At 43.5% G+C, this 26056-nt stretch overlaps 1 protein-coding gene across 2 annotated transcripts in view; it reads right to left on the minus strand.

Annotated features, from left to right (window-relative positions):
- The window catches only part of ADARB2 (adenosine deaminase RNA specific B2 (inactive)), a 353051-nt gene that overhangs the window by 35225 nt on the left and 291770 nt on the right, over window positions 1-26056 (minus strand). For both annotated transcript variants that reach the window (XM_080385114.1, XM_080385113.1), the window contains 3 exons: window positions 19352-19520; window positions 7851-8032; window positions 2118-2296 (listed from right to left, as the gene is read on the minus strand). In XM_080385114.1, the coding sequence (XP_080241240.1) occupies window positions 2118-2296; window positions 7851-8032; window positions 19352-19520 (530 nt within the window). The remainder of the gene's footprint in view (window positions 1-2117; window positions 2297-7850; window positions 8033-19351; window positions 19521-26056) is intronic.

Raw genomic sequence — 26056 nt, forward strand, 5'->3', positions numbered from 1 at the left:
GAAAATGCCTTAGAACAAGCAGGCAGGTGAAAGCCTCACACTCTCAAGGCAGGGAAATAGCATCCTGAAGGAAAATGCACCCTCAAAGCGCAGCCTGGTGAGCAAAGAGCACTCTTCCTTCTGCCTAAACAGGGGAGATACTGGCAGACAAATTAAAGGAAAAGGTGAACGTGTACCCTGAAAGGAGCTGCCCCAGCCCGCGTGGTGCCGGCACACTGTGGGGCTGCTTGGCCGGGGGTACATTGCCCCAGCCAGCGCAGGGAGCACCATGCTGCCAGCCCGGGCATCAATGGGCCAAAGGCTGGCCTGGCAGGTGGTGGCTTCTGTCCAGCCACCCTTTGTTCCCCAGACATGGACACCAATGATATTATCATCTAATGCTTAGTTTCATCAAAAGCAAAGTGCCCTGCTCACCGTGAGTTACTCACTCCAGCTCACCCCAGCCCCATCCCTGGTGCGAGCCAGGGGCAGTCCAGCTCTCCTGGCCACAGTTCTGGCCATGGCCTGCTCTGGAGCCCAGCTTGCCCAACTTGATCCTGTGAGGATCCCTGTGTTTTGGGGCAGCGGGAGTGTTTCTCATCCCCCTTCCCATGCCACCTGCTGCGCAAGAAATAGGCTGTGACCTGTGCCACCAAACTGTGACTGAGCCCTGGGCAGGAAGCCCAGGTTGGTTCCTTCTGCTCACCCCCAGGCTCAGGGTCCCTCCTAAGACAGGTGATGCCTCTGCCTGGGATGGGATGAGTCCCACCAGCCTCCTTCCCTGGAGTCTCCTGAAGAGCTGAACAATCCCTTTGAGCTTGTCCTCATACCTCCCCACCCTGCCTGGCTGTTTGCCTTCCTGAATGATTTCGAAGGTTGAAGTGGCTCCAGACCTCCCTGCCACCACTACGCCTTGTTTTCCACTCATTTCCCAATAGGAAAGAGATTTTGGCACTTCATAAAACAATTTTTTCTCCTCATCATCTTCTCCCACTCTACATAGACTGCAGGACAATTCTTGACAGGCCTCCTTATAGCAAATTAATATTGTAGCCATGAAAGTAGTGGGCTGAAGAGACACTTTCCATTTTTCCTGCTGCTCCTCCTGGAAGTGACGGGCTCAGGCTCACCACCTTGATGTCTGTGTCCTTCTCTTCCCCAGCACTTCCATGAAGGGTCAGGCAAGAGCAGAAACTGTGACTCCGGCATCAGAAATAACAAGAAAAAAATTTTCTTATTCTACATCACACTTCTTCCTATATGTCTAACACCCCTAGGCTCCACCCTGCAGTTTTTGGCCATCTCTCTGTCCTGACACTGTCTCCTGTCTGCAGGAGGTAACTGAAGCGTGAGGACAGATTGACTTCGGTGTCATTTCAAATAAGGGGAGTTCATGGATATCTTCCCTTGAGAAAGCAGGGCTGTCAAGGGGTGGTGGTCATTTTAATTAAGTACAACCTGTAGTTTCAATGCCATTAAATTGTACTGCTGCTGAGTGTAATGAAATCAGAGATCCTTCAGCACCTGGCCATGCAGCTTGAGAGGAGCAGCTGAATTGTACGGATTTATCAGCACATCTGGGAGAATGGGGAAAAAGAGGGAAATGGGCAATCCATAGCACATCTCACTCTTGTTAGGTGAGACTGGGAGCAGTTTAGGTTGGGAGTCTAAACCCCTGTGGAACAATGAAGTGAGGTAGATGCCTCCAAGGTGATGAAAGAAACTTCCCTCAGGCTTCTAAGACTTAGTGAGTTGAAGACTCCCCTTAAAGTCAAAGGGATACTTGGGGTGAGATGGATAAAAAATTACCCAGCTGTGCTTGTATGGATGCTCAGTGCTCTCTTGGCTTTTGAGTGCTGGTCTGAGCATGGCTTCGTCACCAAGGACAGTCAGAACAGCCATCTTCCCTCCAAACCTGCCTGGGTTTCTGCTCTTGGCTTTCCCTGGACTCTCAGCTCCCATAGCTGACCCCACAGACTCTCAGCTCCTAATCCCCTCCTAGGCCCTAGCAGGAGGGAGGCAGGCCACCTGTGGAGGCTTCAGCTTCATCATGAAATTGCTAAAACAGGCTTGACTCCAGGGTAAGGACTAGCCCACCTAGGGCTGGCAGCAGTGCCCTGTCAGTGCATCAGACCTACCTTGCCGTGAAGCTTTGCCCACCGATCAAAGAACATGTGCTTGCAGAGCCGTGAGGGACTCCCACAGGTCCTCTTCCCCGTCGTGGCGTTGATAACCTCCAGGTCAGCATTCCCCACAATCCAGTTCACACTGAAGCTGGGAGATTTTCCAGGCTGCCGAGCATCAGCATGGCTAACCCCTAGCAGGAGAGAAGGACCCCAGTAACATCTCGAGCTCAAAGCCTTCAGAGGCTGCTAACATGTGGTGGGTCACTGTGGCACATGAGACATCCCTGAGCGAACACACTGGCATTGTGCACTGTATGTGCTGTTGTCACCATCGGTTAAATGTTACTTGGCTGAGAACCCTAGAGGGACAGAATTTAGCAATTCCTATAGATCTTTTTCCACCTTGCAGGCAAACCTTTCATTAGCCTAAGGAAAGCCATTAGACTGTAGTGCATCCTACTGACAGCCATGCGATGGCTGCCGCCGAGTGAAATCGTTCAGAAAGGCTTTAACGGGATAACTGGTTTTTAAAAGGAACTAAGCAGCAAAATACTTTTGCCATGAGTTCCTCTGGTGAGATATCCATGGTCCAGCATATTTATCTACTATTAACTGCTGAAGCCTTCACTGTGATGGGAAGTCTGGATCACAGAGGGTATAAACGGTGTGTGAGAAAATATACAACAGGCATTTCATCATCACAGAGAGATTATTAGATCCAAGTTAATAATGACCTTGTAGACATCACAAACCTACACAGAAAATCCTTGCTGCCCACCTTGTGTCTACATGCAAGATTCCTACTCTGTACGGGTGTAACAATCTCTTCAAGAGCTAGTTCATGTCCTAACAGCAATATTTTGGGACATTTTTAAGTGGAATGCACCTTCTTTAATTTTAGACACCTACAATGATGATGCTTTCGGTCACCTGGGGTAACTGTATGACCTTTGCGTCATTCACACGGCCAGTTTCGGACATCACACACTGGAGTCCACTGCCCACGTGGGTGAGTTCTCCCTTGGCTCTAAATGCAGATCAGGGCTGCAAGGCCAGGTGTGGGTGTGTACTTGAGAGGCAGTTATTTTTAATCAGGTAAATTCCCGTCTCTTCTTAACCATTTAGTGTAGTTCAACCTTTCCATGAGTCTTGCCACTTTCTCATTTCTTGTACCTGAAACCAGGGAAAGATGAGTCTTTCCAAGGAAACAAGAGGAATAAAGGGAGCGCTTGGTTTGTTTTCCAGCTCAGGATAAATGCAACCAAGTGAGCTCTGCCTTGCCCAGCTCAGTGCTTTTGGGAGCAAAGAATCAACAGTGGGAGCTTCCAAGGCTGGAAAAGACAGAGTGACCTGAAGCAGTTTGAATATTTTGGAAAAGATGGGCATTGGATGACGTGTCTGGATCCAGCTGTTGAGTCCATCTCTACTAATTTGCTGTGTGGGCCACTAGCCTGCAAACCTGGACAACAAAAGCCACCGTGGTGAGCAGGCAGGTGGGGACCATGCTGGTGGGCAGGAGCTGCCTGGCACAGCTGCCACAGCAAGGCCAGCGCCAGGGCTGTGTCTCTGTTTCCAAATGGCAGCTCCCACTGGAGTCCCTGCCTGCAGCAGCTCCAGCAACAGCTCATGGTTTGCACAGCTTGGCGGGACCTGCCTTCATCACTCCTGGGTGGAAGGCAACAGAGAAAGGTCCTTTGCATTTTCGGCTGAAGGGTTTCAAAGAACTTTTGCAGGGAGGGAGAAGTACTGGTAAGGGCTGTTCAGAGAGGAGGAGATTAAAGAAGAGAGATCAAAGCCCCTCCTTTCCAAACTGCCCCTTCTCACTCAGGAATCTCATTTTCAGAACAGTTGCGTGCCGTGAACATGTGTGGATCTCAGGCAGAATGGGAGGAGATGGGAGCTGGTGGGAATGCAGCATCCATCACTGTGTTAAACATGTTGGTCTTGGTAAGCCCTTGAGAGAGACCATGGGAGAAGTGGAGAGCTGTGCAGAGTTGGTTGTGGCAGGGATGCTGCCAGCTCCTGCCTCCTGCCTGGGACCTCTCAGCACCATGGGAAACAATGTCAGTGAGGGACATGCTCTCCTCCTGTCCCTTCTGCCCTGGGAGGAGGCTCAAGAGCCAGGTGGGACTGAGCATGCACGGCGAGAGAAAGGTGGCCTTTGAAGGGAAAAAAAATTATATGGCACAACCATTGTGTATTGGTGGCAAAGCTGGAACTGCAGAAATCCTGCCAGTCACTGGGACTGAACTCGCTACCAAGTGTAGAAGAGAATTACAGCTAAGTCATAACCTCACCTTGGATTTGTAAACACATTCATGTCATATTAATACTTCTTTCAATTTTTGTCCCCCCTGAGATAACAGATCAGTCTGCATCTGAAACTCCATTTCACCTAGGCAACAGGATATAAACTGAGAGCCTGAAAATCAGATAGCTGTCTGGTGCTATTCAAATGCTTCTATACAGAACAAGATGCAAACAGATCAAAATCAGCTATTTGACACTATGCACTACCCTCTGTCAAGATAGCACCCAAAAGCTTAGAGGACTTAAGTGCCAAAAACCATGATAGCGAACACCCTGCTGTGCAAAGTTGCCACGGGCCAGTAAATGAATAAAAATGTTGTGAAAACACTGACCAGAGGAAAAGATGGAAAGGTTGCATGGAGGGGGCACCCATCAGATGGGGGCTTTACACCCCTTCCCAGCCTGGGGACTCTCTCAGCTCTTGGTGGACTACTGTGAGAGCCAAGAGCTTGTCCCAGTACCTGGAATACCCTCCATGCTGGTTTGGCTTGCATGCTTTCTATTCCCAGCTATCATATATAAGTACATGTATTTAGGTAAGTAGAAGATATTTTCACATAATTTTCTAAATGCAAGAAAAGAGGCTTTAAAGAAAAAAACATAAGACTCATGACAGACACAAATATAGAGCCTAAATATATTCTCCTATTGTTGTTTTTGATCCTTTTCTAACACTTTTTTCATGTTTTTCTTTTGACAAATAATTGTTCTGATTTGATTTGAAAGGTAACACCCAAATAATCTACATAATTTTATCTCCTTTATCTAGAACATCCTCCTTAAAACCAACATAATAAAGAGTATAATAGGAGACTGTAGAAACTGCAAGGAAAAGAAAAGTTTTTGTACAAATAATATGATCTTAAATACTGCGGGCTATCAACTGAAGACTCTCCTCGTTCTCTCTCCCCCAGCAAAACCTCATGCCTCTTCAGAATACCCTTCAGAATAGCCTCAATCTTGAGAGAATGGGAAATAAATATGACACAGGGCTTTTCTTTATTTAAAAAAATACACCCAAAAGTAATCCCAGTGAATGAGTGGATTTCCACCTGGCAAGGACTGGTGTGAGTGGAAAACCTCACCGATTATTTTTCTGTGGGGCAACGAAGTTATCTCAGGATATCTCATCACACAACATGACTTTCCTCTCCTTTGAAATGTTTGTACGGCTCCAAGTGACAAAGTAACTGGCATCCTTATAATTGAAAGAGTCCTGTGGTTTGAAACCCCTGGCTGGCCTGATCTCTGAGACGAGTGTGGGAGGTGGACTTGCCTGGCTGACATTGCTGAGGTTTGGTGGCTAATGCATTTAGTATGGCTTTTGTGAGGTGCCCATCTCCTCAGTCACTGGATATGCTGTCAGCACAGTTTTTCAGGTAAGAGAAATGAACATAAGCCTTAGTAATGTAATTTTTAAGCAGTATTGGCTCCCTGGGATTTGTGGGGGAGGGAAGATTACAAATAATGGCTTTAGAGACAAAAACAATGTAGACAGAGAGAGACAGATTCCTCCCACTGCTTCTCCTGGACGAAAGAAAATCCACAAACACAACCGAAAGCAAAACAAAAGCTTTTCCAAAACAGAAGCCTGTGGGAAGAAGGAAGCCAGCCATGAAACATGCAGATATTTAAACTGACACAAGGGACTTCTGATGCATTTCTAACTCCCTTGAAATCTCTCATAATGACTTTTGGACATAAATACATGCTTGTGCCGAGCATGAGCCATTACTTTTACTCTGCAAGGCCAATCCAGCAAAGCAATAGCTGTTCTGCAGTGAAATCTCTGACTAAATCCCTTATGGTATTTTCAGTCCTTCAACTGGTCAAGTGGTTCCTCTGTACATCCTGCAGACACAGTGGAAGTGGGTGTCATTTTGATCTTGATATATGGGTGGACTTACAATGAGGTAGGGCTGGCACAGGATGAGAGCAGCTGCCCCAGCAGGACATCCAGAGGCTTCTGGCAGACAGGGGTGTGTTGCCAAAATAACAGCCAGGTCTGGGAAATAGGGAGAATTTTCCTGACCAGCTGTGAGTCCTTTCCTCCCTCCCATGATGTGGCGTAGGAGGGAAGAGGGAGCTGAGCCATGCCCACACTGGACCAGGGCAGGAGGGACAGGAGGGGACGTAGGTAGAGGAGGGGCGTGGAGCACAGCTTCCTGCATACTTGCGCTGCGCAGTCTTTGGCTAGCTGCACTGAAGAGTTAAAAAATGGAGACAAGCTGTTCCAATAAGGAACAGCTTTTGACCTACTCACCTCATAACATGTACATGCACATTACACTTGCCAGATGTACTAAACCACACAGAACCTGAGAATTTCCCCAGTGGCTAAACTATCACTTCTGCTTCAGCCAAACTAACTTTATCACAAGGAAATATTAAAAAAAAAAAAAAAAACCAACAACAAACAAACAAAAAACAATCCCCAAACCCATGAAATAGATAAGTGATAAAAAAACCAGTCTTCTGACTGAGGAACCTAGAGGACTTTGAAAGGCAATGGTGTACTCCACTAAAGCATCCTGACCTCCCAGCTCTCTAACCCTGACATCCAATCAATGGCTTGGTGAATCCTCCTGAAGAACAATTATCAGAGTCTAAGAGTAAAACAAAGGTCTAATCCTGTGCAGAACTGAGGCCCTTAGCACTCACACGTCTCATAAGGATCTGAAGGCATTCAAGACTTTGTGGGATTTTGCTGGGATGAGGCCAGACAGCTGCTGCCTGCTGGGGGTTAAGGAAGTGAGAGTCGGGGGAAACGAGAAGAAAGGACCCAAGACTTGGGGTAGGGACACGAGGTTGGAAGGAGAAGCCGTGGCAGTGAGAGTAGCCCAAAAGATAGCTGGAAACTGTGGAGATGCTCACACAGCAGGCAGCAGCCTCATCAGATGGCAGCCGTGCCTTCCTGGGCTGAGCAGGGTCTCCTGCACGAACGAACAGCCCTTTTCTCATGGCCGTTTGCTACAAACACCATGGTGAAGGAGCAGGGGCTCCTAGTAAGGGACACTGGGTGGGGGGCTGCATGCACGGCGCCAGAGATGCGAAGGCTGGCATGGTATGTTCGCTGGGTGAGGGAGAGCAGGATGGGAGAGGGTTAAACTGAAAATTTACTAAAAACTTCCTCTCCAGTTTTTAGGAATCTTTTACTTAGTCAAACACTTTTTTCCACTTTGAGCATTCTTCGTACAATGTTTGCTTTCCTAGTGAGCTTATATCCACTACTGATCCTTTTTGTGGTCACTGCATATGAAAATGGAACTGGATTTAAATGCATCAGTTTCTTCCTTCTACAAATTCATACTCTGCAGGAAAAAAAGAAGGCAGGACCTAACGGTTTACTTACAAACAAGTAAGCTTTCCTGTTGGTGACCAGCACAATTAGTGATGAGAGGGGATCATTTGTCTTGCAGGCAGGTGTTTGCTTACCACTGAGAAGCAGCTGATTGCGCCGGTATGACGCTGGCAGCTGACCAATGTCTTCTATTCTATGGCTCATTACCCGGGAAAGGTGACCAGTGTGGTAGAGGCTTCCCACAATGATGCTGTGCAAGTACATGGGTTCGATGAAGGAGCTGAGGAGAGCACCTTGGAGCCCAAGGATGTTCCATCTGGAAAAGAAATAAAGGAGACATAAAAGAATAAAAAATAAAAGAAATAAAAACACATGGGTGGAGGAACGGCCACAAGGGAGCTGCCCTGGGAAAATCCTCAAAGGCCAGCACGTGGCTTGGAGGGATGAAACCATTCCTGTCACTGTCCTATGATGCATGAAGCACTGCACTGTTGGGTTATTGTACCCCCTTGGGCTGATTCTCCCTCTGTGATGGTTTTAGATTGCTGTGATGCCACTGACTTGAGGGATGTATTTCCGTCTTGTGTTACTGCAAACAGAAGCCTCTTGTTGAGAGTTGTTCTTTATAAAAGCATTTTGTTTGATGAATGTTCACTTAGCATGTCTTTAGCTGAATCTTCATCTTTTTTCCTGTAATTTTACACTTGCAATGGTAGACGTAAAATAAGAACTTTTTTTATTCTATCTTTATTTACCATTTCTCATACATTAGTACCATTCCCTAGTCAAACAGCCAAGACAACACATGACTTAGGTGGCCAAAATTCCCACAAACCCCTTGTGAATAATTCTTGAAAGCCTCACGGCCTGACTCTTCCTTGCACAAATGATCATGCAGATACAAAGACATCCATAAGAATCAAATCCTGTTCCTGAAGAGAAAAATAAGAGTTACACTTCTAGGCAATTTACTTGTAACCAATAGTTTGACCTGCTCTAAGCTTTTCAGGCTGATGGGTATGTCTCACCCTGTTGCTGTCTTAAAGGTGCAACAACAGTGTGATGGCAGAAACCTTGGGGTCTTCAGCCTGTTAATGACTGGGAGCTCCATACCACTGGTGTTGGATTACTTGCCAGAACTGCTCTGCATTATAATAGCCGATGAATTTTTACACCAAGCTAGACACAAATGTGACAGGATGCTTGCTCTAAATTCTTCAGGGGACAGGTTATTGGTTAAAAAGTGGGAAAACTAAAGAGGGGATAGAAGTCATGATGCAGTTATCTTGGCAAACGGATTTAGCTCAGCCCATCTAACAAGAAGTTCCCCACCACACAAACACTAACATGCTTTCTTACACTTGGATAATTTTTTTTATGTAAGTCAAACACTGTCAATCTGAATTCAGAAGTTCAAACTGAAAATGCTTCAGAAAATGTAGTTTTGGAGAGTATATTTTGGGTCATTAAAAACCAAAACACCAGCAACATTCGGAATTCCAGAGCTGACTGAAGGAAAGGGTAAGAGGTGTCTGCTATTTAAGACAACTTCCAGTGGCTGCCATGCTAAATAATGTGTTTAAAGCACAATCTCCATCAGCAGCAAGCATTATGTAGCTAATTTCTTACATCATTGTTCTTTTCATTAATTAACATTTCTCAACCGTTAGTGCAATTATTGCAGTGCCTCCGTGCTGTATGTCTCTTTTCATGATTAATAAGGAGTCATTATATTTCCCTTTCCTGAAGCAGTCAATTAACACGGAATACTTTCCATTAATTACTGAATGTTTAAAACCAGCATGCTGTACCTGGAGAGCAATCTGCTCTAGGAACCTGTGACACCAATTGCTTTAAAAAGTTCTCTTTAAATTTTATTCCAAAAACACAAGCAATTTAGCTGGCTATATTAATTTGCCTCCGAAGCAGGGCTGTGAATGAGAAACATCTTTTAATCTCATGCAAGAAAAGGCAGCCATCTGGCTGCTGAGGATTTCAGAGTCAGACTCTCCCCGTCTCCCTCTGTAAATGCAGGTCATTAAAGTAATGTGTTCATCTACATAAAACTCAAATGGAATATAAAAGGTAATATTTATATACAAACAATTTAGTCCCACAATTTAAACAGTCATTGGTTTTATGAAACATTTACTTTAGTCGATCAGATTTGCATAACTTCATTTGGGGGAAAAAAAAGTGTGGTCATTCCTGCAAATAACATCACTTTTAAAGGAAAGAACTAGCTGCCTCTTTGGGTAAATATCTTATCATGATGCAAAATTAATAATGCAGGCTTAAGAAATAGAGTTGAGTTCAGCTAACGGTACTATGCCTCTGACCAGCTTCTAAGGCGAGTAAAAAAATTAGACAGCGATGTCTTCGTCCAGATGGAAACTTGTAAGATACCAATGTTGTTTTCAACATTTGACATTTCCTTAAAAAAACCCCTTGTATATTTGATTGAAGGAGAGAAAAAAGCAGCTAAACAGAAAAACAACATATGTTCAACAATATTTGAATTTTAGCGATATGCACATCATAAGGAATCATCTGAGCTTTATTTACCAAAATAGGGGATTGTGTTCAGATCATAAATTACAAGGTAATAATGACTATTTAATTTAAATTATTTGCAAAGAACCTGCATTTTCTTTAGAGATATTTCTCTGCCTAATTCTGAACATGTTCATTCTAGTGTAAAAAGGGATTCGTATATCAATGAAATTAGATTATTGGAAACCATAGTATAAGCATGACCAGGCCATCCCCTATGTATTGTAAGCATTTCATAAACATTAATGAATTCTCACAATACTGCTGTGAGGTAAAGCCCCATTTTTATACACCCTGGGGAATCAAGGCAGAAAGGCAGTATGTTTTGCTGAAGTCTGAGCTAGAGTCCATGGCTTCTGGATGCAATAGTTGTTCCTTGAGACAGCTCTGTTTTCCCATCCCAAGAGAAGGCCCAGGAAGGTGTAGGTGGCAATGAAACTTCCATATCAGCCATGGAGGGTTCTGACTTCCAGGTATAAGTAGACACAAGGCAGGTTGGGTGGAGGGGTCAGACCAAAAAAACACAAAGGAGAAGAAACATAACAAATAATACAGAGCAGAAAACCAAGCTATGCCTGATGGGTAGAAGGTGGTGTAGAAAGAGACTGTCCCAGACCCAGACAGCATCCCATGGGAGGAAGGATGGAGAAGGCAGAAAAGGTGCTGACACTGAGAAGGCAATATTCAGTGGGGACTGCTTGCCGGGTCTTGTTGAGCAATGTCAAGGCTGGTGTCCCCCATGGTGGTGGTGGGGAAATGGGATGAGAGTGATGGCACCTCCACGTGTACACTGGCCGCTTCACAGTTTGACACAGCACTGTTCTAGTAGCATCTACTCAGAGAAGAGGGATGAGAAAGCAGAGAAGGAACTTTGCTTTCAAGTCTAGCCCAGGTTTGACCAGTTGTTTCTTTCTGGAAAGCAGCTTTGAGCGTGTGCATGAGTCCCACTAAGTCAGCACAGGTCCTAGGAAAAGAGGGGTCCTGTGCTGAACCAGCCAAAACAAGACCCTTTCATTGCCCCTGTTGTCCTTCAGAGCACAGTCAAAGCACATTAACGATGGGGGAAATTCTTGGTTACTCATTCTGCTTCTCTTCTGTGGATAAAAAGACCTATCTTGGAGGGCAGCCAGTTCAGTACTTTGCATAAACAATAGATTTAAGTGAGAAATATTGGGGGCAAGGTCTTTTATCCTGTGTCTTGTTCATCCCTTGACCAACACACATTGTTAATGTACTGACTCGGCTCTTTGATATCTGAAGATCTAGGGGATTCGTTTCAGGTAGATGATAGGGAAAGATCTGTCCGAGCAACAGTGAAACTGTCAATAAGGGTGTCCATTTCTGAAGGAGCTATTTCTCTGTAGCCTAATTTAGGTCCATGAATGTAGCTGTGTTCCCATCTGTAACAAAGTGCTCTCTTCAAATGTGGCTTTTCAAAATAAAATTACTATTCAGAGCAATGCAGTGTTACATTTTGGGTCCTCAATATATCAAAGTGACTTTTCTCGCTATGAGGAAATATGCTGGATCATTCAGAATTTTCCTAATTGTGCAAGATTTTAAGGGCTGTTTTCAAGGGCACGTATCTCTCTAATAACTTATGTGCTGTGCGCTTCATAATAACCCTTCCAATAAAATGAAAATCAATCCACTGCTCCCTTAGTCACAGATCTTATTTAAAAAAAACAAAATTGTCAGCAACCAGAATCAATAAAACCAAATGTCTCCCCTTTTCACTTAAATACAGGAGCTTCTGGTACTTTAAATGGAAGGAAATATACCCTTCCTTTTGTTCAAACAGCAGATATTACTGCACTGTTTACAAAGACAAAATCCTGTGTCCAGTTTTCAATATAGATAATCCTTGAATAAATGTATTATTGCCTGTTTGTCAGCCACAGAAACAGCAGCTATGAGCTGGCAGGCATCCCAGAGCAGGCAGCCTTTCTTTAATCAGATGCTGTGCTCCCCCAGCCCTGCCGGCGTGGGCTGGGGGCGACCCCCGCAGAGCACTGGTGCATCCCCACGCTCCTGGCAGCCAGGGACAACCGGGGATGTGTGCCGGGAAGCATGTCCCCAAGTGGGAACCACATCACAGCCCCCACACCTGTGTGCTGTAGTACCAACGCACCACGTGAGGTGGCTGTGCCCCCCCCCACCAGGGCCAGCCTAAGTATGGATGGTAAAAACGTTGAGGAAGGGGCTCGGGGGCAAAGCCGTGGGGGTGCAAAGGGCTGCAGCCTTGCTCGGGTCAGCATGTGGCTCCTTGCCCGTCGCTGAGATGTGGTGTGACACCTGGAACCCCTTGGCTGAGTATTTCCAGCATGGCTTTGCTCACAGCGTTACTCAAAGCAGAATGCTGACGTGCTGCTGCCCTTGGAGCCCCTCAAAGCTGAGATGTGGAGAAATTCATGAAACGCTTCAAAACATCTCAGGGAGCTGTGTCCACCTGCCATTGAAGCTCAGTGAGGCCGAACTGTCTCCTCGGGACCTCACCCGTTAGAAAGTACTGCTGATGAATTTCAAAGCTTACTTTGTTAAGGCTTTTTACAAAAGACGCTTTTTTTTGGGTCATTATTAAGAGCTTTAAGTCTTACCCACTTGGGGTGTTGTTAACCTCCTGTACCAACGTTTCTATTACCAGTATTTCCAGCTATGCTTCAGACAATATAAATTGTTATACAGGGTGGCCTGTGCTCAGCAGAACACCTGTGGTGTTCCTATTTATATGACCATTTAGCTATTATTGGTTTGGAAACTGGAACTAGTGCATTAGTTTTTGATCTGTATTTTAACAGTAGGTGGTTTATATATGTTTTCTGGAACATACCTTGTGGTGAAAGATTAAAATTGAAACCTCAGTCACGCAGAAAGGGGTTAAGAGAGAGAATTACAAATCATGTGCACAAATCATCTCTAATTGAAGATCTAGCTGTGTTAATTGATTTTCATTTACATTAATATGCAGCATTTGAAGTAGCTTTTCTTAAGAGTTACCTTGTTAGGCTCAGTCTTCTGTTATGGCTCTGGTCAACAGGCTAAAACTAAAATCGAGCTAAGAATGACAAATTCTACCACTGACTTTTAGTCTTGCATTTTTATATACTGCACTTAAATACAGCTTAATGTGCTCAACTCATCTCGTGAAATGCTACTTCAGACTCCCACTGCTAAATCCTGAAACAGTGACTTAACAACATTACCCTGCAATACTCTGAATGTGTTGTCAATAAAGATTCCTTCCTATTCTCTAGCTCGTGGGCCCAAATAATCCACAAACCTTAGCCATGGGACATGAATAGACTGGCAATGCTGTAATGCGAAGTTTGGAGGTCCTTTGTTACTGTTTGTGTCATTTTACAGGTGAGGTATAATTTAGATGTTCAAGGTCTTATTTAACCTGTGGGCTTAACGTCACTGTTTTTGTGAAGCATGAGGAAGTGCATGACCGTTAACCTGGTGGCAAGAAAATACACAGTCTTTTAAAGGTGACCTTTTGAGAAGTGGTAGTAAGAAAACAATTTTAAGGCCAGAGCTTACACAATAAACACTGAATTCTGGCTTTTATTTGCTGTATAAAGACAGTGTTTGTGAGAATTGTTCCATCCAAGTCCTGCATCCTGCAAAGTAAGTTCCTCAAGCCTGTACCCTGCAAGGGGACTTCTGAAAGAGGACAAGTGCCCAAGCTCATGCATTTACAAGTAAGTCTTTACACTATTAGTGTGTGTAGATGTAAGTTTGATGCACAGGAGGCTGGCATCTCTCAAAAATAAATGCATCAGCTAAATATTCAGTGTGCGTGAACATGCTGCGACCTGTCCATAGCATAAGGTCTCTAGTCGCCTTGCTAAGTTCTGCCAAGGAAGAGGGTCTTGGGAAAGAGCAAAGCACTGCAAAACTCTGCGTCTAATGAGACACCCAGATAAGAACTAATTTTTAAAATAAACCCTTGTGCTCCAGCACTATTGTCCTTCCCTGCCTAACCATGGGCAACGGTGATCATGAAACCTTTCTGTGCAGCTGTTGGGGGGAGAACGCCCTGCTAATTTGGATTGGCTGATGCTGGGAGAAATAATTTCTCCAGCTTCTCTGCATAGAAGAAGATGGGACTCAGGTGCTGGTGACAAGATGTGTAAACTCGATGAGCTCAGAGCATAGAACGGGAGACTTTATGCAGAAGGGAGGTGTGTGTTAACAAATCAGAGGCATGGTGGCCTAGGGGATGGGTCACGGTGGAAGGAAACCGGCCTGAAGCTCAGACTGTTCCCATGAGTCACAGAACAAAGCATATGGAAGGGAAGGTGGTTTCTGTACTCCCTGGCAGACTCTAAATTTCCCCTAGGAGTCTATCCAGAGGGGTGATGGACTTGAGTAAGAGAAATGCATAGGTCTTTTGTATTTTGTTCCGTCTTTCATGTTTCTTCTGCTGGAGGAATAAGAAGTAGAGATATTTGGAAATTCTTATTTTATATATGTATGCATTTGATTGTGTGAACTATCACCTGAAAATCTGGCATACGTGTACACGCTTTGTGTGCTGTGGGAAGCCAGCAGTGCGAGAGGAGAGGCTGGGTGCTGGGCTGGCTTCGTGCAGCTGGAGACCCTGTCACTGAAGGGGACATGGAGAGCTGTTGTCCCTGTGGCCCCAGGGCATCAAGGGTGGGTGGGTGGGGGTTTGTGAATCCCATCTCTGCAGCTGATAGGAACCCGAGCACCTCTCAGTCCTCACTGGTCTGAACACTTTTAAGGGTCTGAGACAGAATTTGGTGCTGAACCTTCCTAATGTTTGTTTATTGCATTTATATGCTCAAAGAAGACCTGAACTCTAGAGATATCCTTGGTTTTCACCTAAATATGTGTGTGTGTGTGAGTGCACATGCATGCTTGTGTGTACATATTTCAGTTTTCCTTCAAACCTTTCTTTGCTCCTGAACAACAGCTGCAGAGACTTCCACCAGCAGCAGCATTAACATTGCACCGACCTTGCAATAAGCAAAGGTATGAGCTGCTCCTGTGTCCAGCCTTAGTGTGAGGGACGGAGATGAACAGAGGTTTAATTTGGCCCATTGTATGAAGGGGTTTGCTGTCTCAAAAAGCCTAAATTCTCTTAGGGCTGTGGTGTCTCGACATAAAGGTCATAATATAGGTTACGATTAGCATCAAGAAAACGTTAAATGACACAAATCTATCCCCAAACAGCTGATCATTTTCAAAATTATTTTGCTCATGATATTGCTGCTTTTTCAGAAGTGTATACAGTATACACTACAGAGGAAAATGGAGGCTGAAATCTTGGGTGTTAGTGTAGTTAATGAAATATGGGTCTGAAGAACAAGGTTTAATCCTAAAATCTATGGCACCGAGAGGCTGAAGTCATTTCAGCTGCACTGTGAGGCTCACAGAAGTTGTGAGTGTCAAAGCTAACACTCTCTTAGGGTGGGTTATTTGGGGATTCACAGAGCCCAAACTTTAAATTTGCACATATAAATGCATAGGTTTTTAAAGCCAGAAGGAACCTCCAAGATCTAGTCTGACCTTCTTCATAATGCATTTGCAGAATTTCACCTCGTAATTCCCTGCCTGAGCCCAATAACATGAGTATTCATGCCAGAAGTGTTTGTGCTTTAATTCAGTGAGGGAGTAGGTATATGATACCAGGCTGTTTATCCTGCAATCTCAACAAAGCCACAGAGCCCAAATAATGCATACCAAGCATCAAATTCTCTTGAAATCGTGGTCATAGTAATAAAAATTGCTAAATGCCTTTGAATAACAAAAAAACCTGATTAAAACACTCCCTGCTTATGGCTATCCTGTGAGCAAGAAAGAACATAAATCGTTAGATACATGATTTATAGAATATTAATCACTTTTCTGAGTAACTCTCTCTGTTCATGGGTCTTTGATATTCTGATAGAAATGTCCTTTTCAAATAATGCAAAATGATGTATAGTTTAGCAGCTACTGGCTAGGTGCTCAAGAGGAAACATTCTCTAATAGCCCAGTGCTCCTAAGGGGTTTTTTACAAGCAATAAAATCCAAAATATACAAGCCAATTTTTTGTCAAATCTTGCTTATACAAACATGCATTTCAGCTTTGGAGATCTTTTTTCTCATTGCAAGTCCGGTCCAGATGATGTGCAACCAGATTCCTGCCGCCAGCAGACATTTGAAAAGTCAGCTGTCTGCACAGTAGAGCAAATATTTGGAGCCCAAAATGCAGCACAGGAACCACCTACTGATCTCTTCAGTGGGGGCAGGAGCAGGGAAAGGGCCCTCACACAGCAGCCTCCTTTCCGCTGAACAATCTTCCTGCCTGTACTTTCTATGGCCAGAGGCAAAGAAGGCAGAAACCAGCCCTACATGTGCTGAAACAAAGGTCAGGTGAAGAGACCTTTGATTTCTTCCCGTTAGTGAGAATAATAAGGATAAAAATTGATTTTAGATCATATTTAACGTGGTAAACTGAAATTTGGCATAAAGTTTATGGAAGATGCCATAACCAAACCTCTTATCGTGACCCTTTGCCAAGCTTTACATAAAATTTATAGCACCTAAAAATCTCCAGCAATGTTGTTACTGGTGGCCACTCCTGAGGGTACTGCCTACTTTCTGCCATGCAAGAGATATTTTTTTAATGCTTCCTGCATTACCAGTGCTTTGTTTTGACTGGCACAGTGATCCCCAAACCAGAACTTGTGAACCAAACTGAAGTTATGCCATGAATGTATGTAATTAGGAGCCCAGTGGAAATAAAATTGCAGAACCGTCTCTCACAATATAACTGTCGGAAAGAGAGGAAGGGAAAGGCATGACCTCCAAGTGCAGCCAGGATTGCAAACATCTATAGATAGCCTTGGGCACTCTCTCCAGAAGCTTTCACACCCTTCCCTGTAGTACATGCCATGGTGATGTCCCCAGTACTCTCTGGACTTCATTTGCCTTTCTCAGTTTCCCTTAGTGAAAAGCTTTTTCTTTTTTCTTTTTTTTTTTTTTTTTCCCCCTCCTTTATATTCAACTTCATTCTTTCTACTTTATTAACTTTGAATTTTTCTCCCCATAATCTCTGTTTGGGTCCCTCTTGTTTGGTTTCCAGCAATTCTAGTTACTGGACCTGGCTGTATCAGACCCACAAATAATCACTTCTATGATAATTTCCCATCTCATCCTTCCTCTTTATTAGGAATGACCATTTCCCCTTCCTTACAACCTTCATCGATTTTGGAATCTCCATGCTTTCTTCATCTTTTTTCTTCAACAGTTGTTCCACCCATTTTCCCTGCACCAGAGCTCTTAACCTGACCAGGGAGTCCGCAGTTCTTGGAAGTGTCCAAACTTCTAAGGCATTTGTAGTGCCACAGCACTGCTACCAACATTCCTACAGAAGTTGCTTTTCCCACCCCTTTTCTCAGCCTCTTTTTTAACTGTTTCTTCCTGGTGAGAGTAAACATTTGCTGTTCAAAGCAGGGAATAATGATTGTCGGTGTTTTTTTTGTCTAGGAAAATCCCACGCCCATTTGAATTGTGCAAATAAACAATAAATATTGCAGTAATTCATACAATGTTGTAATAATAATATCAAAGATGAGAGCTGAAAGATATTTTTTTTTAGCTTGGAAAAACATTGTGGTAGATTCGTTTCTTCACTGACTTTAATGCTGTTTAGATATGTGGCCACAAGGAATGGCTTCTGTGAAAGTGCTTAGCTGACATGCTTGGAGAAAACCCAGCTTCTGAGACTGTGCATTACAGTCAACATCCCCATCAATAGAAAAATATAATACTGTTTGCAAAGCTGATGTTTAATTCACTGGCTAATGTCATTCAAAACCACAGAGTGTGTAGTATTTCCATTCTCAAATTTGTTTAATTTTTTGAGTCCAGCTAAGTCTGAATATGGAAAACCCAACTGCATCTAAAAGCAGTGCAGGACATCCACTGAAAACAGTTTGGGGTTTCTGTTATCTCTTTATGAATAAATGAAAACATTATAGCAGAAGTTGCTCTTTATCCTTTGTGCAAACACACCGGTTGTGATGGTTACACTTAGCAGAGGGTGGATTTTGTGAGTCTGTTAGTATTTCCATTTGCTGGTTCAGTCATACATTTTCCTGCCAAAATGGCAGGCTTTGCTAGGCCTACAGGCTAATTTAACTTCAGTAGGTCATCCGGTTAAAGCTAAGAGCAGAATTTATGCATTTGTATTAAATAAAAGCTTTATACTTTTTTTAAAAGATTGTGTTTATATTGGCCTTTAATAATTGGGCCAGATTCTTGGCCGAGGTAATAATTTAACTGAATTCTTAGGCATGATATTTCAGCAGATAATTTGATGACAACATTATCATTTTTATAGCTATAATGTAATGTATGTTACACATAGAGCTGTATCTATAGCTAATGCACATAATGTATCTATAATAAGCATAAGTATAATGTAAGTATGCATCTGAATGCACACACTGTTTTCAGTTTGGGATAGCCATCATTTGCAATTAGTTAACACCCTAGACTGAGAATGGTGAATGTGTTTATGTGCCACCACAGAATAATCACAAAATATTTATTCTACAGCAATTATTCTGCATAAATATATGTTGTATTTATGGGACAGAGCAGAAAGCCACAGAAGGGGCTGTGACACGAGAGTTCTACAATGACATTCAAAGTGGTTGGAATACTCCTAGCAGCTTTTAGGGCATTTTGTCCAGCAGGGTGTAGACGAACTAAGTTTATCTGTGTGACGGTTGGTTTGCAAGTTTTGGGGTAAATGATCCAATAAAAGCAGAGTGGATGTATTTTATCTGCACACTGAAATTCTATTGGCAAAAATGCTGCAAAGACAGTTTATATTTTTGTCACACTGTAAAAAGCAACTAACAACCCATGAAGAATTTGGGAAAATGTCCTATTTACGTTCCGTCCTATTTATACGGCCTGTTTTTGCATACAAAGGAGGTCTTTGTTTCTGCAGGGTTTGTCAGCACCTGCTAGTTATTCCCCACCAGCATCCATAGCCCTCTGTGGCATCACATTTCGATTCCACATGCAAAGAGTTTTGCGACGTATGTACATCAGGTACCTGGCGATTTTGTCTGTACAGGACATGGTGATGAGCTGCTCTCCCAGCAACACGCCGTCCCACGTCTGAGCTGTGTTATGACACCGGACAGGTATGGTTCCTTCTCCAGACTCAATCTTTGTGCGGAGGTGTCCACGGTATTTTCTCACTATGTGCTTGCTGCTGTTCACTGGGCAAAATAAACACAAGAATGGCAACAATTACATTTTTTTTTAGAAAGAACCTGAGGGGCTGTGTTGATGCCATAACTTGCATTTGCAGAACCACCTCTAGAGGTCCTTTAAATTGGATGCAAAATGAGATGAAATTATAGCCCAAGAAAGCAGCACAGTGGAGAAAAGTATGCGCTCCCTAGCATGGCTGCCTTTTCACATCAATCAAAACTTTCACATAGCGCACACTGAGCTCACATTCCCATTCTCTTATATATTTTAAAAGAACAGAGATGCTCTGTTGTTTAAAGAAACCGTACAGTTTCTTATTTTTAGCCCATGCTTATAGGATTGAGCTGTGTCAGGGGAATATCTGAAAAACCTCGGTTCAACAAGTGTCATCAAAGACTCATCTGCGTGGCACAGTCCAGTACCATGCTCTACTGTGATACTCAGTGGCATTTTCTGAATAATTTCAGAACCGAGGTTTTGGTTTGTTATCGCAAAGATTCACTGAAAATTCTCAAACCCTGAAGTTTTATATCTGGATCAAAAACAAATCAAAACTTGCTAGCTATTAATTACTTGCTTAAATTCCCTCTATAGTATCCATGAAGTCAGGTATCCTCCTGCCTTGTGTCATACTGATATCTTTTATGTAATTGCCATCCGCCTCTTCAGTGATATTGTATATTTGAGTGCGAGGCAGCAGCTGCCTTTGGGGTGGCCCAGGGCAAGCAGCTAACGCACTTCTGCACTGCAATGAACTTAACTGAGTCCTGCAGATAAGCAGTAAGTGCAGAAGATAATGTCATTTCTAAAGTACTTCACCTTCATGTTTATGAAAAGAGAAAAACTGAAGTTCATTATTGAAATCACTCATACCCTCTTTATACTGCTGCTGTACTTTGGTATTTTGGTTGTAAAAGCACAGCAAGGAACAGCAAGGAAATCCTTTGGGACTGCTTACTGTCTTCCCCTCCAAGTTTCACTGGAGGCCACCTTCTCTGTGAAGCAGACCTTTCCTAGTCTCTCTCTAGCCCAAAGGAAAATAATGAGAGTACGGGATAGCCTCTGCTTTCAAGGGAAAGGAGTGCTGCTTCTACAGACATGAGACTTTTGCCCATATTTCCATCTGTCCTGTGTATTTTTCCAAGACGTGCCCCTCAGCCAGACCAGAAGGTTTCTGCTTGTGAAGGTGATGCTCCTCAGCCCTCGGCAGGCTGTGGGGCTGCCTGCATTCCTGGCACTGAGTGACGCCGGGGTGTCACAGGTTGTGGGGCTGATGGAACCTCTGGCCACCAGCAGCTGGCTGTGCGCACAGTCCCCAGCCACCCGCTCTTTCCCTCTGTCACTTTTTTACCATCTTTGCTTTGTACGACCGTTGTCTGTGCTGCAAGCTCTGGTGGAAGCAATTGATTGACTTTGGCTGCTGCCAATGGATGGTTTACAAAAAGGGAATGGAAAAATAAATCGCTTCAGCCCATTGGGATTAGCACCGGCAGCGAACACATGTAGAACAGCAGAGTGAGCTGTGACCTGCCAGCAGACAGGTGGCTGAGCCCCCACTGATTGTTGCCTCTTTGCTTCCTTCGCGCTTTTTTAAAATTTCAGATGGGGATGTGTGTGCCAGCAATGGACTGGACCAGATACCAGTTGGATTGGTTGGCCATGGTGAAAACTGATTCCCACCCAAACCCAGGCTCCATCACAGCCTAAATGTTTGCAAATACTCTAAGGCTTGTTTGTGTTGCTACAGGATCTGAGCAGGGAAGAGTGGTCATTGCACTGCCATCCCCATAAGCAGCCGTGCCCTGGTGGGGTATGCGGGGGTCCTTGTGCCAGTGGTCACAGAGCACCTCACAAGCTGAGACACTGCAGTAACCACCAGACGTATTGTGGCTTCTCAAGCTTCAGTTCTGAGGAAAACTGGTAAGAGGCAACGGGCAAATCAAAATTTCAATAAGCAAAAATGCCAAAGACTCAGAAATGTCTCAGATCCCTCTCCCCTGTAATTACTGGGCTATGCCAACACTGTTGGGAAACCATTTTCACGGCCATGTGTGCTGATCCTTTGTATATCCCTCTTGTCTGGGATGCCTCCTGCAGTATCATTCAGAGGATGCTCTCTGGATGGGATTAGCTATCTGGGAACTGGTCCATATTTTTCTTGGGACTCTGTAGGGAAACTAATTTTTAAAAAACTTCAAGCAGTGGTGAGCAGCATTTTTTATTATTAAACTACAGAGTCATGGGAAAGGTACCATGAAATTTGGACAACAAAAGAAGAAAGTGATCACTTCTGCTTAGTAAACACACCTAGCTGAGCAGCAGCGAGAACTGTATAGCAAAATCATTTTGTCTTAGTCTGCACACACTGAGAACTGATGGCACAGCAGAGCTAGACCTCTGCCAGGGAAGCAGTGAAGAGTGACTCAAGACACTATTGCTGTTTTGGCTGGTAGAAAGTTTGACTTTAAGCAAATCAGTTCTCTTTTCCTAAGGTTTCCCACAGGTATAATGAAGATAATGTTGCTTCCTTCCTCTGCTAATTCGTTTAAAGGTAACTGCTCAAAAACGGTTTATGAAAAGCAGATGCTATCCTTTCAATAAAGATCTACCACAGGAGTCCACCTGCAGGAAACCCCCCATGATAAAATTAATTTTTAGTGTTTCTTTCTCCATCTTTTTTTTTTTTTCTTAGAAAAGTATTTTGTTTTGCTACACCTTTCCCCATTTCCCATCTCTTTCTACATTCCTCTTGCTTTCTCAGTTCCCATTCTGACTGTCCCCTACACGCGTATTGGTCTTCTAGTTTGCTCTCTTTTTCAGGCACTTCACCAGGTTGATATGCCTATATTTTTCATAAGGCACATGTAACTGCTAAAGAATTTTAGTGACTGCATGACAAGATGTGCAGCCCATCATTTATATGACTTTGATTTCACTACATAAATATTACCTAGCAAGGGGCAAAGTATCCCACAATATGCTGACAGAGATAAGAAGCCAGTTCAGGGAAAGAAAAAGCAGCAGCCCTGCAAAGAACTGTTGAGCACTAAGGGAATTTAATGCATAGGCCAACAGTTTGCAGGGAGAGGGGTCTGAAACATTTCTGTGAGTTTGAGGGGGTCTGCTTATTTGATTTCTTGTCTATTTGATCTTAATTTCCCTCAGGACCGAAGGAAGTACAAAGGCCAAAGTCCTCCGCGTCTGGTTGTTGTTACAGCATCTCGGCCCTGGCCTGCAAGTACAAGAAACCGAATAATAAAGTTTTTAAAAGCACTTAGGAAGTGTGTGCAAGTGCAGAGATCATCTCAGTTTCCAAATGCTCATATTAACTCAGGCCACGTGTCAAACTTTGCTCCCCATAATGTGCGTTCTACCCAGGGTGCAGCCAAGCAGACAGCATTAGCTGATAGGATTCAGGCAGCTGTGGCCAGTGTATGCTCACCCTGGGATACACTTCCACAGCACTGATAAGGGGTTTTATCTGCTCAACTGCTATTAAATTCAACGGATAGGGTGTGACTAAAGCCCTGCGCTGTACTGCCTGTCTCAGGCTGCTCACATTGCTGGGACAGCCGGCACACATGCTCCAGAAGATGATCTATAGCATTTATAGAAAATACTAATAACCCAAAGCTCTGAATACTTTCAGATTGCCAATGACTAAATAAATCCGGATCCGCAACTGAAAGGCACTTAGTTCTTTTTTAGCATGTCTTTAAGTAGTGCAGGATGATATAAATATTGAATAAAGGAAAAAATGAGGCTCCGTGTGTTTTGCACTGAAGCTGCAGACAGACTCTGGCACATAAGCTGCTTGCCGGCAGTAAAAAATGCAGTCCACTTGCTGGCACAGCTTGCTACGGATCGTTTTAAAGCAGTCTCAGAAAAATACTTATGTATGCAACTTAGAGCCACAAACTACAGCCTACTGCTGTTCTGCTGTTCAGTATGATCAAAGCATCAGTGACTATAAGCATTTCTGATCTTTGCTGTGCTGGTTCTCCAACTGCTTAATCTCAACTAATTGCAGGGGAGAAGGCGTCTGAGGATGCCACTTCAACCAGAACAAAATGTCAATTCAAACTGGAATTGGAAAGGACAAATTTAAAAATCATTTGGAGTAGATTTATGATGTGTGCTACACTCAGATGTGGAAATTACTCCTGAGAGTTCCTAAGATAAAAAGGTGCTGGATTATTAATTATTGGATTAGAAATTTACACAGGTGCCTTGTATTTAAAATCAGTGAAACCCACTGTTTTCAAGGCTCACCCCTTATTTTCACATTTTCTCCAGGACTAGTTCTGGCTCAAATGTTAATGAAAAAAGCCACTCCATATTTATTATTTAGTTGAAGAGTGAAGAGGAAATGGACGGTGATTAAACAGAATCACACGAGTAAGGCTCTGTCTGAAATTTTGCATGACTGCCTCAGAGGTTCATTTTCTATTTCCCTGCTTCAGTGGAGGCAGTTCTCTCCTCAGGAAGGTAGAAACAAACCAGCCTATCTTGCATTTTCTTCAGTGCCGGACCCTCCATTCCTCAGTATGGTTTATAAAGCTTCCTTAGAGCTGTTTGAAACAAAGGGGTGGAAAGAGAAGTGTTAACATCCAACTGCCTTTGTATTTCAATGGTTATTAAAGGTGCGCTTTCCTTAAGCAGGTGCTGAATAAATGTACAACATTACTATTTCTGGAACTGTTGAAGGGAGCGTCGTGGCATGCTGAATGCTTTGGATGTGTCTCCTTTGTTGGGTAGGTTGGTTGGTCAGACAAATCTCTGCTGTGCTGTGCTCTAGGGACCAGCAGAGAGGGAGGCTAAAATGCAGCTCTTGAAAATGAGAAACTTTAGGGATCTTCTGAAAGGAGTCTGGATTTAGGAAAAAAGAATGCATCGCCTCACAACTTGCAACACTGAACTGCAGCTTCTGAGGGTAGGATCCATCACAAGGAGGGTAGACAGGTAAAATCAGTGGTTTTGTGTGAGGGTCTACAGAGCTGTCTCTACGGTGAGCGCTGGGATGCATCCTTCCCAGGAGGGAATGCAATCACCTGGCTTGCATGGGTTGAAAGTACATTGAGATGAAACCTTTAAAGTTGAGACTTGGCTTTTGAACACAGGCCAGGAGGCCTATTGCATCTGATGCAGCCCCAGGGGAGATCTACTCACCCCCAGAGCCATGTGGCCACCTACCACCTCGTGGCAGAGTTCAGTTCAGGTCTGGGCTGTGGACCTTATCATTAAGCCCTATATACAGGTGTAAATACTGAATATAATACTTTACCTGAGAATGTTACAAAACCTGGGACGTCTGTAATTTATGGAACTGAAATTAACATTTGAAATTGAACTTCTTTACCTTGTCCCTCCTCCCTGTGTCTTTCCTGCCTGAAATCCTGGCTTTGGACAGCAGTCGGGTATACCATGACCTGCTCAAAGGCGTTACCTTCTGCATGTTATTCTTTCTCCTCATCGTTAATCTTCAAATAACATGTTTCAGTCTTTCTACTTCTTCCATGGTTTTTCATCTGCCAATTGTTTCAAGTGATGTATGGACAAGGTGTGAAAGCAAAGGCAATTTGCCTGTTCATGGGTTGTCAATATGTGGCATTTAATCCAGAAGAAGTATCAGTATGAGAAAAACTTGAAGTCCAATTCCAAAAGAACAGAAAAGAAATGACTGCATTGTTTGTCCTTTTTTGTCCTTATTTTGTCTTGTCCTTATTTTGTTTGTCCTTATGTTGTCCATAATTACATAAGAATTTCTGGTTTGAGCTGTGGTGTTAGAGACAGTAACTGTAGGAATGGTGAAAGAACAGTATTACATCATATTAAAGTTCATCACTGTTTTAATGAAAACTATTCATTTTGATCCATCAAAATGGCTCCATATGTAACCACGAGGGGCCAAATTTGATCTGTTCAGGTGACATAGCACCCCTAAAAAACACTTTTTATTATTTTTGTAGAATAATATGAAATGTGTTGAAAGCTCATCCTAGGGAGAGTTGCTAGAATACCCTTACAAAACTAACTGCTAGAGCAAAGAATGGCACTATAACATGTGAAACCCATTTTGCCACTGGATTAACTTCTAAGTAAGCCCTGATCTCTCAGCAAGCCCTTGGGATGGAAAAAAAATATATATATCTGAGAAACAGATTAAAATATGTACCCTACAAACCGTTTTTCTGTAATGTCTGTCTTTGAGGAATAACTAGCATCAAAATGTGAGTACCTAGTTAAGATTATCTTTTAAAAATTTATTGCCAACAAAGTCATTCACTGTTTCCTCTGAGGCTTATAAATAACTGTTCCAGGCCAGGAAGAATGGGCAGCACTGGGTCAGGCGTGGTGGAGATTCTGTCATGCCACCTACAAACCCAGGCTGCAGACTCCAGCCTGCTCTGGAGTACAAATCCATTAGTATGTGGAAGTCAAAAGCACAGCATTTATCTGTGGAATTAAGATTCTGTGCATGTGGCAATCAAGGAAAGTACAACTCCAACACCTCAAGATTATTATTTTTAATTACTAATTG

This window comes from Falco punctatus, assembly GCF_963210335.1.
Source record: "Falco punctatus genome assembly, chromosome: 4".
Classification (NCBI taxonomy): domain Eukaryota; kingdom Metazoa; phylum Chordata; class Aves; order Falconiformes; family Falconidae; genus Falco; species Falco punctatus.